Source organism: Sorex fumeus, unplaced genomic scaffold, assembly GCF_029834395.1.
Source record: "Sorex fumeus unplaced genomic scaffold, SorFum_2.1 ptg000047l, whole genome shotgun sequence".
Lineage (NCBI taxonomy): Eukaryota > Metazoa > Chordata > Mammalia > Eulipotyphla > Soricidae > Sorex > Sorex fumeus.
In genome coordinates, this window is record NW_026606104.1 from 52,769,145 (window position 1) to 52,784,372 (window position 15,228).

General features: G+C 42.2%; 1 protein-coding gene across 1 annotated transcript in view; it reads right to left on the reverse strand.

Moving 5' to 3' along the window:
- MTF1 (metal regulatory transcription factor 1) overlaps window positions 1-15,228 on the reverse strand; it is a 56,052-nt gene that overhangs the window by 21,849 nt on the left and 18,975 nt on the right. The window contains exons 3-6 of the mRNA XM_056123020.1: window positions 13,070-13,308; window positions 12,209-12,340; window positions 3,434-3,507; window positions 2,678-2,814 (exon numbers count right to left, since the gene is read on the reverse strand). Coding sequence (XP_055978995.1) covers window positions 2,678-2,814; window positions 3,434-3,507; window positions 12,209-12,340; window positions 13,070-13,308 — 582 coding nt within the window. The remainder of the gene's footprint in view (window positions 1-2,677; window positions 2,815-3,433; window positions 3,508-12,208; window positions 12,341-13,069; window positions 13,309-15,228) is intronic.

Below are 15,228 nucleotides of genomic sequence, written 5' to 3' on the forward strand. Positions count from 1 at the left end.
CTGTGACTAGAGAAGAACCACTCCACTGCAGTGTAGACTGACCCATAGTAGTTGGATTCTGAACTCTGAGTACTGGAGTCTCCAACGCTAAAACAGTTAAACTAACCTTAGACTATTACAAAACAGGAGGAAACCAATCATGACTTAATAAACGGACACAGTCACGGTCCTCCCGTTGTTCATCGATTTGCTCGAGCGGGCCCAGTAACGTCTCCGTCATGAGACTTGTTGTTACTGTGTTTGGCATATTGAATACGTCATGGGTAGCTTGCCAGGCTCTGCCGTGCGGGCGAGATACTCTCGGTAGCTTGCCGGGCTCTCTGAGAGGGGCGGAGGAATCGAACTCGGGTCGGCCATGTTGGCCGCTTATAAGGCAAATGCCCTACCGCTGTGCTATCGCTCCAGCCCAGACTCTCAGATCTTAAGATTTTGGACCAGAGAGATAGCACAGTGGGTAGGGTATTTGCCTTGGACATGGCCGACCTGCATTTGAACCCCGGCATCCCATAGGGTCTCCTAAGCACCACCAAGAGTTAATTCCTGAGTGCAGTCAAAAGTAACCCATGAGCATCGCTGGGTGTGACTCCCCTTGACCCCTGCCAAAAAAAAAAAAAAAAAAACCACACACACAATGATTTTTTTTTATCTGTTTTTTGTTTGTTTGGGGCCATACCTGGTAATGCTCGGGGTTACTCATGGCTTGCACTCAGAAATTACTCCTGGAGGTGCTCTGGTGACCATACGGGATGCCAAGGATCAACCAGGGTCTGCTATGTGCAAAGCAAACATCCTGCCTGCTATACTATTACTCCAGCCCCAATTATCTGGTTTTACAGATAAAGAAATGCAAATACAAAAAAAGTCATGTACCTAAAAGATCATACATTTTAGTGTCAGTGTCTGAATTTCAAAGCAGAGCTTCTGAGGCTATACTTCCCACAACAATTTTGTCTCTTAAAGCAAAGGAGGTCAAGAATAAGGCTCTGGAACCAGACTGCTTGCAAAAATAAAGACTTAATTCCAAACTTTGGGTATATTGGCAAATTAGTTCATTTCTCTTTGCCTCAAGCTTACCAGCAATTTGGAGTATTAACAGTAATGCAGAGGGGCCAGAGCAATAAGACAGTGGGTAGGGTGCTTGCCTTGCATGCAGCCAACCTGAGTTCAATCTCCAGAACTCCATATGGTCCCCTGCACACTGTCAGGAGTAATTTCTTTTTTCTTTTTATTTTGCTTTTTGGGTCACACCTGGCAATGCACAGGGGTTACTCCTGGTTCGTCACTCAGGAGTTACTCCTGGCGGTGCTCAGGGGACCATATGGGATATGGGAATTGAACCCGGGTCGGCCGCGTGCAAGGCAAACGCCCTACCCACTGTGCTATCTCTCCAGCCCCCAGGAGTAATTTCTGAGCTCAGAGCCAGGAGAAACCCCTGAGCATTACCAGTGTGACCCAAAGAAAAACAAACAAAAACAGTAATGCAGACCTTTAATGAATGGCATAACCCAAATGAAAGCACTTAACATAGTACTTGGCACACAGTAAACATACAGTAATAATTTGTAATTATTAATAAAATGCAGGGGAGAGTCTTTTTAAGGAATCTATGCTATTTAAAATTTGGAAAGCACAGTATTAGAGTTTGCTGTCTCTCCCAAAGTCAAATTGTATACTGTGGAAACTGATTACTCAAATAGGTCACTGTGCTTCAGTTTAACTATAAAAAAAGTAAGATATTAATAATGCTCATTTTCTGAACTTAAAATAGTGGTTAACCTTTTTACACCAGTGGACCAGCACTGGCATGAGAACTAGCAGTTGAAAGCCACTGGTTTAAAGATCTAAGGTAATTGACCAATACATACTAGGAATGAAACACTATATTTATCCCATAATCTCTCTGGAATGGAGTTTAAAGAGTGAAATATAGTGGGAGTGGGGGTAGGGAGGAGGAGGCTTGGCAAAGAACAGACAAAACTACCAAAAACTGGCTGAGTTTGTTCTGTGGCACAATGCCTTAAAGCACTGTCTCTCAAACCTTCTGGCCTGCGGAACACTCAGAAGGACAAGTGATCCTTCAGACTCTTCTTGTTTCTCCAATAGATGTTTCTCCGTTTCATGAAGAAAATCATTAATCTATGTCCCAAATACAAGATATATTGAAGCTATCAATGGGAAGATATCACTCTTCTAGAACATCTGGCTGGCTCTTTCAAAGCCATTCTGAGACCTCTGATTTCAAGAACACAGCTACCCACTACAAAGGTATAGACCTTGCTTTCTTGTCTTTCATTAACAGATTTACAGAGAAGTTATTTTCTTGTGGTTGTTTTTTATTTTTTCCTTTTGGGGGCCATATCCAGTGGTGGTCAGGGCTTACTCCTGGCTCTGCACTCAGGGATCTCTCCTGACGGGCTTTGGGGAACATATGGGGTGTCATGGATTGAACCTGTACTGGCCATCTCAAGGTCTTACCTGCTGTACTTTCCCTCTGGCTCCTACAGAGAGAATATTTTAATCTTTTACTTTTAATTACTTGGGGATCAAATCCAGGGTCTTACATACATGCAAGGCAAGTGATCTAATACTGAGCTATTTTCACAAGCCCGTAACCATTGATACAAAGCAACTTTTATTGTTCTATGATGCCCACATGAAAATAAAAAACATTGCACACCTCTGATCCATTGTGGTTTGGAAGTGCATTGTAAGAGTGTCCTTTGTTATCATGACCTTTCATGTGACTTTTGAGACTGTATTGAGTGCTGAATGTTTTCTCACAGCCATTACTGGGACAGAAAAAAGGTCTTTCACCTGCAAAAATGACAATATTAATTTTACCATAAAGTTTTTTCACTGGACCAAGCCATCTGCTTTTCTCTAAAAGAGGGAAGTAAATATTCTTACAAGGATTCAAGGAACTGTTAAAAATTGGACAAATGTATGCTAATCATCTCAGTCCTAAAACTCTGTGTAGAGCAGAGCACTAAGAATGAGCTGCTCCCAGGAAGTTTGAAGAGTAGGTTAGTCTTTGTTCCCCCACCCCTTCTTAGTTTGTTTGCTTTGGGGTTATACCCCAACAGTGCTCAGGGGCTATTCCTGGCTCTGTGCTCAGGAGTGACCCCTGGCAGTTCTGAGGGAACCATATGTGGTGCTTGGATTCAGAACTGGACAGTGGGATATAAGGCAAGTAAGTGCCTTAAACTCTGAACTATCTCACCAGCCCTTTAAAAAAAATTCTATTGGTTTCATATCTTAAGCTTAGATTCTTGAATCCGACCTTTAGATCCTTTTGACATCTGAAAGAAATATAAACGTGAGAGGAAGGAAGGCTAAGCGGATTAGACCTGCTCCCTTCCCAAACCTCCAAAGGTCTCAGCAGAAACAGTTACGGAGTCAATGAAGGCAAAAATAAAAACTAGCCCACACTCACCAGTATGTGTACGGACATGAGTTTTAAGGTGGTGGCTTGCTGCAAATGCCTTCCCACAGCCATCGTGATCACACCTAAAAGAGTTACAGAGAAGCAATAGTCATTAGCCAACAGAGCTTTATCTTCAACATCTCTTATAAACATATACCAAAAAAAGTTTGAAAGATTAAGATCAGGTCCCTAAAACTGGTTTTGATTTTATTTATTTTTTATTTATTTTGCATTTGGGGCCATATCTGGGAGTGCGCAGGGCTTACTCCAGGCTCTGCACTCAGGGATGACTCCCGATGGGCTCAGGAGACCATACAGGGTGTCCAACATAGCAACCAGGTTGGCCTCATGCAAAGCAAACCCACTGTACTATCACTCCAGCCCCTAATATTGGTTTTAGGGATGGAAATGTTGACAGGTCTTTAAAAAAGGTAATAAATATGGCAACACAAAGTTTGGTGATTTGGGAGAAATATTTCTTGTCCTGCAAGTAAGACATTTGTTAAAAGTCCTGACAATATGCCTATTACAAAAAATTGCTTAATAGAAGTCTACTGAAGTTCATATGGTAAAAAGACTGTCCATGGAATACCCAGGTTGAGAGATTCTCACAGAGGCATGAAACTAGAACATAATTAGTTTGAATATTCTGGCAACAGTAAGCACCAAGATCTACTTCTTTCTGGGGCTGGAGAGAGAGTAGAGTCTGCAGGGCGCTTGTTTACAACCAGAGCTTGATCCCCGACACCCTATATGGCCCCTTGAGCGTAGAGTCAGGAGTAACCCCTGAGCATTGCTGAGTGTGGCCCTAAAATAAAAACAAACAAAAGATCTACTTCCATTTCATTGTCTTGATAATCAAAGCTGGAAGACTCTTCTCTTCCTCAGGACTTTATTTTTGCTTTCTGGGTCACATCCGGTGATGTACAGGGGTTACTCCTGGCTCTGCACTCAGGAATTACTCCTGGCGTGCTTAGTGGACCATATGGGATACTGGGTATCGAACCTGGGTTGGCTGCGTGAAAGGCAAACACCCTACCCACTGAGCTATCACTCCAGCCCCTCTTCCTCAGAACTCTCAAGACATTTCCCTATGTGCTGTTGATGTTTGTTTTCAGTAGTGCAGAACACTGGCTGAATTCAGAGCCTCACACATGCATGGTAAGTGTTCCATCACTGAACTACATCCCTGGCATCTACACATTTCTTTTCTTTTTTAATTTTTATTTATTTATAAATATTAGTGAAATATCATGAGGTACAGTTGTAGACTTATAAATTTTTGTGCTTGAGTTTCAGTTATACAATGATCGAGTACCCATCCCTCCACCGGTGCCCATTCTACACCACCAATGATCCCCGTATCCCTCCCACCCCCTCATTTCCCCCATCCCAACCTGCCTCTGTGGCAGGGCATTCCCTTTTGTTCTCTCTCTCCTTTTGGGTGCTATGGTTTGCAAAAGAGGCATTGAGTGGAAATCATGTTTGCTCTATAGTCTACTTTCAGCATGCATCTCCCACCCTGGGAGGATCCTCCCAACACCCTTTATTTAGTGCTCCCTTCTCTATCTGAGCTGCCTTTTCCCCTAGCATGTGCGGCTGGCCTACAAGCCATGGAGTAAACCTCCTGGTACTTATCTTGGCTATTCTTGGGTGTCAGTTCCTATTTTGTTACTTTATGTTCCCCAGATGAATGCAATCTTTCTATGTCTATCCCTCTCTTTCTGACTCATTTCGCTTAGCATGATACTTTCCAGGTAGTACCACTTGTATGTAAATTTCTTGACTTCATCTTTTCTAAGAGCTACATAGTACTCCACTGTGTAGATGTACCAAAGTTTCTTTAACCAGTCATCTGTTCTTGGGCACTCAGGTTTTTTCTAAATTCTGGCAATTGTAAACAGTGCTGCAATGAACAAACAAATGCAGATGTCACTTCGACTATACTTTTTTGCCTCTCTGGGATATATTCCCAGGAGTGATACTGCAGGGTCAAATGGGAGCTCAATTTCTAATATTTTGAGAATCGTCCATACTGTTTTCCAAAAGGGCTGAACCAGTCGGCATTCCCACCAGCAATGAAGGAGGGTCCCTTTCTTACCACATCCGTGCCAACACCAATTGCTTTTGTTCTTTTGGATGTGGGTCAGTCTCTGTGGTGTGAGATGATATCTCATTGTTATTTTGATCTCCCTGATGATTAATGATGTAGAGCATTTTCTCATGTGCCTTTTTGCCATTCGGATTTCTTCTTTGAGAAAGTTTCTGTTCATTTCGTCGCCACATTTTTTGATGGGGTTGGATGTTTTCTTCTTGTGGAGTTCAACCAGTACTTTATATATCCTTGATATCAACCCCTTGTCGGATGGGTATTGGGCGAATATCCTTTCCCATTCCGTAGACTGTCTTTGTATTTTGGTCACTGTTTCTTTTGAGGTGCAGAAGCTTCTTAGTTTAAGATAGTCCCATTTGTCTATCTCTGTTTTCACTTGCTTGGCCAGTGGCGTGACATCTTTGAAGATACCGTTCGCTTCAATGTCGTGGAGGATTTTGCCAACCTTATCGTCAATGTACCCTATGAATTCTGTCTGATGTTGAGGTCTTTAATCCATTTTGATCTTACTTTTGTACATGGTGTTAGGCAAAGATCTGAGTCCATTTTTTTGCATGAAGCTGTCCAGTTTTGCCAGCACAATTTGTTAAAGAGGCTTTTCTTGCTCCACTTTTCTTGCTGCCTTATCAAAGATTAAATGATCATATTTTTGGGTGGAGATGTCAGTATATTCAACCCTGTTCTATTGGTCTGCAGTTCTGCCTTTGTTCCAGTACCATGCTATTTTAATTATTACTGCTTCGTAGTAGAGTTTCAAGTTAGGGAGGTTGATGCCTCCCATTTTCTTTTTCCTAAGAATTGCTTTAGCTATTCATGGGGGCTTATTGTTCCATATGAATTTCAGGAGTGTTTTTTTTTCTCGTATCTTCTTTTATTTCCTGAAGTAGTATTTTGTAGTTTTCTTTGTACAGGTCTTTTACTTCCTTAGTTAAACTGATTCTTAGGTTCTTGATTTTCTGGGGCACAACTGTGAATGGGATTGTTTTTTTCATGTCACTTTCTTCTCTCTCACTATTTGCATATAGGAAAGCCATGGACTTTTGGGTATTGATTTTATAGTCTGCAACTTTACTATACAAGTCTATTGTTTCTAGGAGTTTCTTAGAGAGGTTTTGGGGTTCTCTAAATATTTGATTTCTTGATTTCTTCCTTTCCTTTCCTACCTGAGTGCCCTTAATATCTTTTTCTTGCCTAACCGCTATTGCAAGTACTTCCAGTACTATACTGGACAGCAGTGAAGAGAGTAGGCAACCTTGTCTCGTTCCTGATCTTAGAGAGAAGGCTTTCCCCATTGAGGATGATGCTTGCTGTAGGCTTGTGGTAGACGGCTTTAACTATATTGAGGAAAGTCCCCTCTATACCCATTTTGGCAAGGGTTTTCATCATAAACGGGTGCTGGATCTTGTCAAATGCTTTCTCTGCATTTGACAGAGAAATCTGTTGATTTGATCATATGGTTTTTATCTTTTCTTTTGATGGATTATATTGATTGATTTCCAAACCATCCTTGCATCCCCGGGATGAATCCCACTTGGTCATGATGTATGATCTTTTTGATGAGTTGTTGAATTCTATTTGCTAATATTTTGTTGAGAATCTTCGTATCTGTGTTCATCAGGGATATCGGCCTGTAGTTTTCTTTATACATTTCTTTTAAAACACTCTTTCAAATCTATTTTACCTCTACTGGTATCATTATCTATCTATTTTCTTTGACTGTAAACTTAAAGTTTTGGTTAGGCGAGAGATTACACCTGTCTGTGCTCAGGATATTATGTGTTGCCAGGGATTGAATCTGGGGCTCCTGCATGCAAAGCATGTTCTCTAGCTCAGTGAACTAAACTTTAGAGGGCAGAGTCTATATACTTCTTTATATTTGCACTGTCTATGCACAAAGTAGTTGAAATCAAGTACTTAGATGAGTAAATGAATTTTCCTATAAGCCAAAGTATCATCCTCTCTCTCTCTCTCTTTCTCTCTCTCTCTCTCTCCTCTCCCTCGTTCCCTCCCTCCCTCCCCTCTCTGTTTTGGGGCAATAACTGGTGGTTCTCAAGGCTTAATCCTTGCTCTGCACTCAGGAATCACTACTGGTGGACTTGGGGAATCATATGGGTGGTCAAGGATGGAACACAGGTAGGCCACATGCAAGGCACATGTACTACTCACTGCACTATCCTTTGGTTTTCTGACCACATCTGGTGATGCTCAGGGTGCATTCCTGGTTCTGTGCTCAGGGATCACATAGGTGGCAGGGATCAGGGGACCATATAGGATGCCCAGGGATCAAACCCAATCATCCGCATGCAAGAAGTGCTCTACCAACTGTACTATCTCTCCAGTCCCTATTTTAATTAATAGAAATTTTCTCTAAAGCATTTTACTTTTCTGGTGTGTTGCTAGATATTAAACCCAAGTCTCACACCTTCAAAGTATACACTTTGCTGCTGAGCCTCATCCTTTGCCCAGCACTTTACTTTTTTTTTTTTTAAATTTATTTATTGAATCACTGTGGGAAAAGTTACAAAGCTTTCAGGTTTAAGTCTCGGTCATGCAAATATCAAACACATTTCCCTTTACCAATACTTATTTTTCACCATGAAGAACCCCAATAAACGCCCCCCTCCCAACCCTCCCAATGCCTGTGAGGCAGATGAATTCTAGTTAACACTCCATCTACTTTGATTAGATTCACTGTTTCGACAAAAGATGCATCATTATTATTTAGAGTTTACACCCCCAAATCCGACATGCTGAAAAGGCATTGTGAAATAATTTGTTATCTACAGCTGGTCACAAGAATCAAATGATGTCACGCGGCTGCAATAGTGGCCACGCGATTTTGGATTTCTGGTATTTTACTTATTAAGCCTGGAAGTATTTCTGCTGAGAGTCAGATAATTATGAGATTGGTTTCTGTGCTCTGGAGCCATGGTCGTGCCGGAGAGCCGCTCGTGGGGGGCAACTCCTAACCTCGGTAGGGCGTGAAGGACAAGCCAGGAACGCCCCCCTTCCCATGAGGTTTCAGTCACCCCGTCACGACCGGCTCATACCTGGCTTTCCATAAAGCTCCGAAGCGGCTGCCATCTTTCTTTCCAGAGGGAAAAAGGTGGAAGGGAGCAACACCCTTTTTAATTACACATAACCATGTCTAAAGTTCCATTTAATACTCAAGAAAAGTCAAATTTAAACATAAAATTGAATGCACATGTGTGTTTTCACAACAACACAAGAAAATAAAATTAAAAATAAAGGAAAGAAAGAGTTGCAATGGTAGGCGCCAGGGCATGGGTAGGACACGACGGTGGCCTTTGGTGACTGAGAACCACCTCCCCAGGCTCTTCTGCATGGCGGGTGAAAGAACGGTGATGGGTGAACTCCCCAGCGTCGTCCGTTCTCTCCCTTTATGGCAGTCATAGTTGTCACTTTGGTCCAAGTCCCGGTCATCAGAGTTCCATCATCCAAGTCTCCTCGCAAACCTCAAAGTCTCCAAAGTCTCAGTTCTCCTCCTCATTTTTCTTCAATGTCTTGTCGACCTTCTGTCCTCAACGTCTAGTCCTCAGCATCTAGTCTTCAGCATCATTGATGCTTAGCGTCGAGTCTTCATCTCCTTCTCAGAGTCTAGTTTCAGAGTCTTGTCCTCGGCATCTTCCACAATTCTCTCTTCAGCAACTCTCCTAAACATCTTACAACCCGTCTTACTTCATGTCTTACTCCGCCATCTCGTCTCTCTGGTCTTCATCTCTCCTCTCTCTCTGGTCTTCCCCTCTTCATCTCAGTTTTCAGTCTCTCCCCATCCCCGCACAACCCCTTACAGCACAGTTATATAGGAATCATGTAGGGTGTGGATACAAAGGTGGGGTTGAACATTAACAAATCAACAAAGACAGGTAAAAGCCACTCCTTCTCAAGGACAAAATCTTGTCTAAGGAGATTACTCAAAATTACTAGGAGATCTGCCAAGGGCAGGATTCCATCCAGGGTGTATTGCTTTCTCCTCAGCTAGGAATCCACTTAAACAGTCATAGTAAATTTACTTCTCATAATATTTCTAATAACGCCATTTTGTATGAGCACAGTAAGAGATATACTAAACTTATATTTTGGTTCTTCCTAGGGACTTCTCACTATATATTCCAGACCACGGTCCTCAGCCAGGTTAGTCTCTTCTAACCCCAGCAGGGTCCTTATTCAGTTACCTCTTTTTTGGGTTGTAACAGAGTTTTTGCATGACTGTGCTCTTAACAGTTAAGTGTCGTGGCACTTGGCCTGGTCCATTTCTATGCCAGGGTAGCTCACAGCTTGTCCTGGGTCCATCCAGTCCCTGCTCTTGGAGTGCTAGGAACTAAGCGCAACTGAGGCATAAGTCACGTAAACATGGATGCCCAAGAGTAAATATTATTTTGGAGTCAATTAACTCCGATGTTAATTGATATTTAGAAATATCATATCATCGTCTTCCTGTCTATACGAAAAGGACATTGCTAAATAGACCATACAGATAATATAAGGGAAAGAGAAAAGCAATATAGGATTATTAGTGCCTGACAGAATTGGATGTGCCTCAGTTGCACTATTGTGGGAGTGGCTCAATAAACCCTAAGCTCCCTCTGGGAGCAGCAAGGACAATCCAGTGTTATCCAACACACGTGACTGCATAAAACTCCATCTTCTTAATCATCAGTGAGGAAATAACTAACCTCAGTTTCAAGCATGTGTAAGCTTCAGAATCTATAAATACTTTCATTTTTAGGGGATCCATGATTCAGGAATGTATCTGTAATTTTTTGGGGGGGTCACACCCGGCGATGCACAGGGGTTACTCCTGGCTCTGCACTCAGGAGTTACTCCTGGTGGTGCTCGGGGGACTATATGGGATGCTGGGAATCGAACCCAGGTTGGCTGCACGCAAGGCAAATGCCCTACTCGCTGAGCTATTGCTCCAGCCTCCATTTTTAAAATGCAATTTCATTTTACTTGAGCTTAAAAAATGACTATCCCCCAAAACTTTTAAATTTCTAAATATTCTAATGAGATGAATAATTTGAGAAGCATATTCAATGACATAAAGTAAGAGGAATATATCCTGCCAAAATTCAAAGACATTGATATAGGCAGTTTTTAGTAATATAACTATATTTTACTTCGAGTAAATCTTTACAACTGATTATCTACACACACACACACACACACACACACACACACAGAGTATCTCCAAGATACCATATAATCATCCTAAATTTATGGTTGTGAATACCTGCTAAAAGCCCATGCAATCCTATATACTATGGAAAGAGAAAAGTGCCTGGTCTAGAGAGGCAGGCGGGGGTGGGGGTAGGGGGGTAGGGAACTGAGGACATTGGTGATGGGAAATGTACACTGCAGGGACTGGTGTTGTACATGACTGAAATCCAATCATGAACGACTTTGTAACTGTCTATCTTACTGTGATTCAATTAAAAAGAAAACAATAAAATAAAAAAAAAGTTTACTCTTAGACTTTAAACATGAGAACTGTGTTCTATCGATGGGAAGAACAAAAATATTTCTAAATATCAACCACATTTTGGGTACAAAATTGTTTACTTCTCTGTAATTGTTTCCATTTATATTCATTAAAAATGTGCTACTCTTTCCAAAAGTTAAAAAAAAAGAAAAAGAAAAGGGAAAAAAAAGAGAAAAGAAAGAGAAAAGGGGAAAAAAGAAAAGAAAGAGAAAGAGTTAAGTAAATGATACAAGCATTGGGGCTGGAGTGATAATGCAGCAGCTAGGGAGTTTGCCTTGCACACAACTGACCTGGTTTCTATCCCAGCATCCCATATGGTCCTCCAAGCACCACCAGGAATAATTCCTGAGTGCAGAGCCAGGAGTAACCCCTAAGCATTGCGAGGTGTGACCCCCTCCCATAAAAGATATGTCTTCCCTTTAAGCTTACACATTTCTATATTATAAATTCAATACATACATATTTATATAAATTGACATAAAAAGGGGTATTACTAGATATCTATATACATGAGAGAAGAGATATTACAAGTAAAAAGTAAAATAAAATACTTGCAGCATTGAACATTCTTTTTGTTTGGTTTTTGAGCCACACCCACCAAAGCTCAGGATTACTCCTGGATCTTCGCTCAGAAATTACTTTAATAGAGCTCCGAGAACCATATGGAGTGCCAGGATGAAAATCAGTCGGGTCAGCCATGTGTAAGGCAGCACTCTAACCCACTCTGCCACCTCTAGGCCCTATATTAAACATTCTTATCTGTTATCTTCTCGCATCCCGATTCCCTCTCTACCTGGATCATTATCCCTATACTCCCTACCCCTACACTCAGAGAACTTAGCTCAGTCTTACCTAGGATTCTTTTTCTTCAGACCAGGTTTCCCAAGAGAAGAGTCAAGAGTCTTAGTATTTCTCTTGGAATGACAAAAGCACCTACTCCTGAGTTTCAACAAGGTCTTGAAAATAAAGGGAGTGGGGTGGGGTGAGCAGACAGGCCATCACCCGGGGCAAGGACGCCCCTGGAATCCCTCTGCAGCATCCACCCTGGGGAGAGTTAACACCAAGGAACCAGTTACCGGGATTTTCTTGGTACTTTCACAACCTTTAGAGTAGTCAAGACACCCAACTGAGACCTGGTCAGTGACACAAAGAAAACAGTAAGACCTACCGAAATGGCTTTTCTCCTGTATGGGTTCGAATGTGCTTCCTCAGATCACTGAGTGTGGTGAAGTACTTGCTGCAGCCTTCAGATTCACAGTTAAACGTTTTCCCTGTGTGAAGCCTCTGATGTGCTTTCAGCCTAGAAAATACCCCAGAGAAATTTCTTTTGTCATGTTGCACAACAGAGACCTCCCATGTTAGCTTCATGTGCTTCAGGATCTAGTGCATAAAAATTCTATATCCAAAGTATGTTAGTATACACCATTTTTTGTTCGAAAGGAAATTCAGAGATGCAAACAACATACTGGCCTGCCTCAGCATAGCTCTGGAGGTAAGACTGCCTGAGAACTCAATCCTGGACTCACCTTCTACTAAAGGGGGTGGGGTGGGATGTGTGTGTCTACAAGCCAGTTCAGTTACAAAATATCTCTGTAGGTCAGGTTACTTGTTACCAGTTGCTGTAGGAGTGGTACATACAGTGAGTGCTTTCTAATTGTTATTTTTATACCCAGTGTTGAAAACCAACGTAACCAATCTCCTGATACAAATGGTAAAAGGGAGTAAAAGCTAGTAGAAAAAGTTATCCCAGGATAAGGGAGGAAAGGAAAAGGATAGGAGCCTTAGTACCAAGATCTTTAGCCAAGAGGAGATGCTCCTCTGCCAAATACTAAAAGTCCCCTGGCCAGAATGTCACTCTCAGAGATACAAATCAAAACACAAATGTGCTGTCATCTCTAAGCAATCCAATATGTGTCGATCTTTAAGAAACAAGTTTCCCTAGTGAATTTTAAACAGGGGGGTACAGCTGGTGCTGTTCTCTGCGGGGAGAGCAAGCGCTGCGTCTGTGACAAAGTGAAGACCAGCCGACCTGTACAGTGTGTTGAATGCCTTCTCACAGCCCTGCACGTCACACTCAAATGGCTTCTCCTTCGTGTGCACTCGCACGTGGATCCTGAGGCTGTAGGAGGTGAGGAAGGCCTTGCCACAGCCCTCCTGATTACAGACAAAGGTGTATTCTCCTCGGTGAGTCTTCTGGTGGGTGCGCAGGTTGCCTGCTGTGCTGTAGGTGCGAGGACAGCCCTCAAAGGTGCACTGGTACCGCTTTACCTGGCAGACAGACAACACTTGGTCAATAACAAGAAAGCGCTTCCACGGCCCTCCCCAGAGCTGCGGTTCTAGCGGTGAAAGCCACATTTAGTTTTTTCTTTAAATCATAAACACAGAAAATAGTCTGAAAACAACAAAGTAATCTTCTTATTGATCAAATTATACCCGAACCACAAATGGGGAAGTGATGAGCTTGTGAGCAGGTGAATATTTTGAGTGAATGAAAGAAGTTTTTCAGATTCTGGAATACATGTGCCCTCTAAAAAGTTGTCACGCATTTCTCAAAAAATTTGAAATTGAGCTCCCATTTGACCCAGCAATACCACTTCTGGGAATATATCCCGGAGATGCAAAAAAGTACAGCAGAAATGGTATCTGCACTTGTATGTTTATTGCAGCACTGTTTACAATAGCCACAATCTGGAAAACACTCAAGTGCCCAAGAACAGATGACTGGTTAAAGAAACTCTGGTACAGCTACACAATGGAATACTATGCAGCTGTTAAGAAAAGATGAAGTCATGTAATTTGCATATAAGTGGATCAACTTGGAGAGTACCATGCTAAGTGAAATGAGTCAAAAAAAGAGAGGGACAGACATAGAATGACTCTACTCATTTGTGGAATATAGTTTATATATATACATAGTATATATATATATACACACATACAGATATGTACACACATACATACATTTATATATATATATATAAAGACTATAAACATAGTTTATAGTCCCCCAGTTAGTGGGAGACTAACACCCAAGGATAGTAGAGATAAGGACCAGGGGGATTCCTCCATGGCTTGGAAGCCGGCCTCACATGCTGGGGGAAAGGGCAGCTGAGATAGAGGAGGGATCACCAAGTAAAGGATCCTTGGAGGGCTCGCTTGGGATGGGACATGCGTGCTGAAAGCAGACTATAGACCAAACATGATGTCCACTTAATACTTGTACTGCAAACCATAACACCAAAACGAGAGAGAAAGAAAAAGGGGAATGTGCCTGCCACAGAGGTGGGGGTAGGGGGTGGAGGGGGTGGCTGGGGCAGGGAAGGGAGGGTGGCAGGAGGGATACTGGGAACACTGGGAGTGGAGAATGGGCACTGGTGGAAGGATGGGTACTCAATCATTGTATGACTGAAACATATTCACAAATGTTTGTAAGTCTGTAATTTTATCTCACGGTGATTCATTAAAAACTTTTTAAAAATAAGCACATAAATAAAGGGGTCAGAGCCTATTAGCTACGTACATCCAAGTAGAATTTTGGCATCTAGGGGCTGGAGTGATAGTACAGCAGGTAGGGCATTTGCCTTGCACACAGCCAACCCAGGTTCAATCCCTGGTATCTTATATGGTCCCCCAAGCAATGCCAGGAGTAATTTCTGAGTGCAGAGCCAGGGTAACCACTGAGCATCGTCGGATGTGACCCAAAAAGAAAAAAAATTTTTTTTTTAAATTTGGCATCTTTTGAGGCTTGCTTTAAATACCCCACCTCTGGCACCGTAAAATGAATGGAAATGACCAATCTAAATTGACTCTCAAACATCCTGGAATTTGGATGTGAATCTGTGGTCATCAAGAAGTACCTCCTGGGCCAGAGATCAATAAAGTGGCTAAGGTGTTTGCTTTATTCAAGGCCAATCTGGGCTCAATTCCCAGCACCACATGTGATCCCTGAATAATTCCAGGAGTGACCCTTGGGCATGCAGCCAGGAGGAAGCCCTGGGCACAGTTGGGTGTGGCCCCCAAACATTTCCTTAGCACAGTTTCTACTGCATTTCCCCAAAATCTATACAATTAAAACTGTGTCATAAATCTGTTGGATATCTGTTGGTCAGACAGTTCTCAAGTCACTATTCTTTCACCTCCTTGAAAGGGTTCTGTCCAGGTGTCTCCATTGCCTTCAAAGCCCCGATA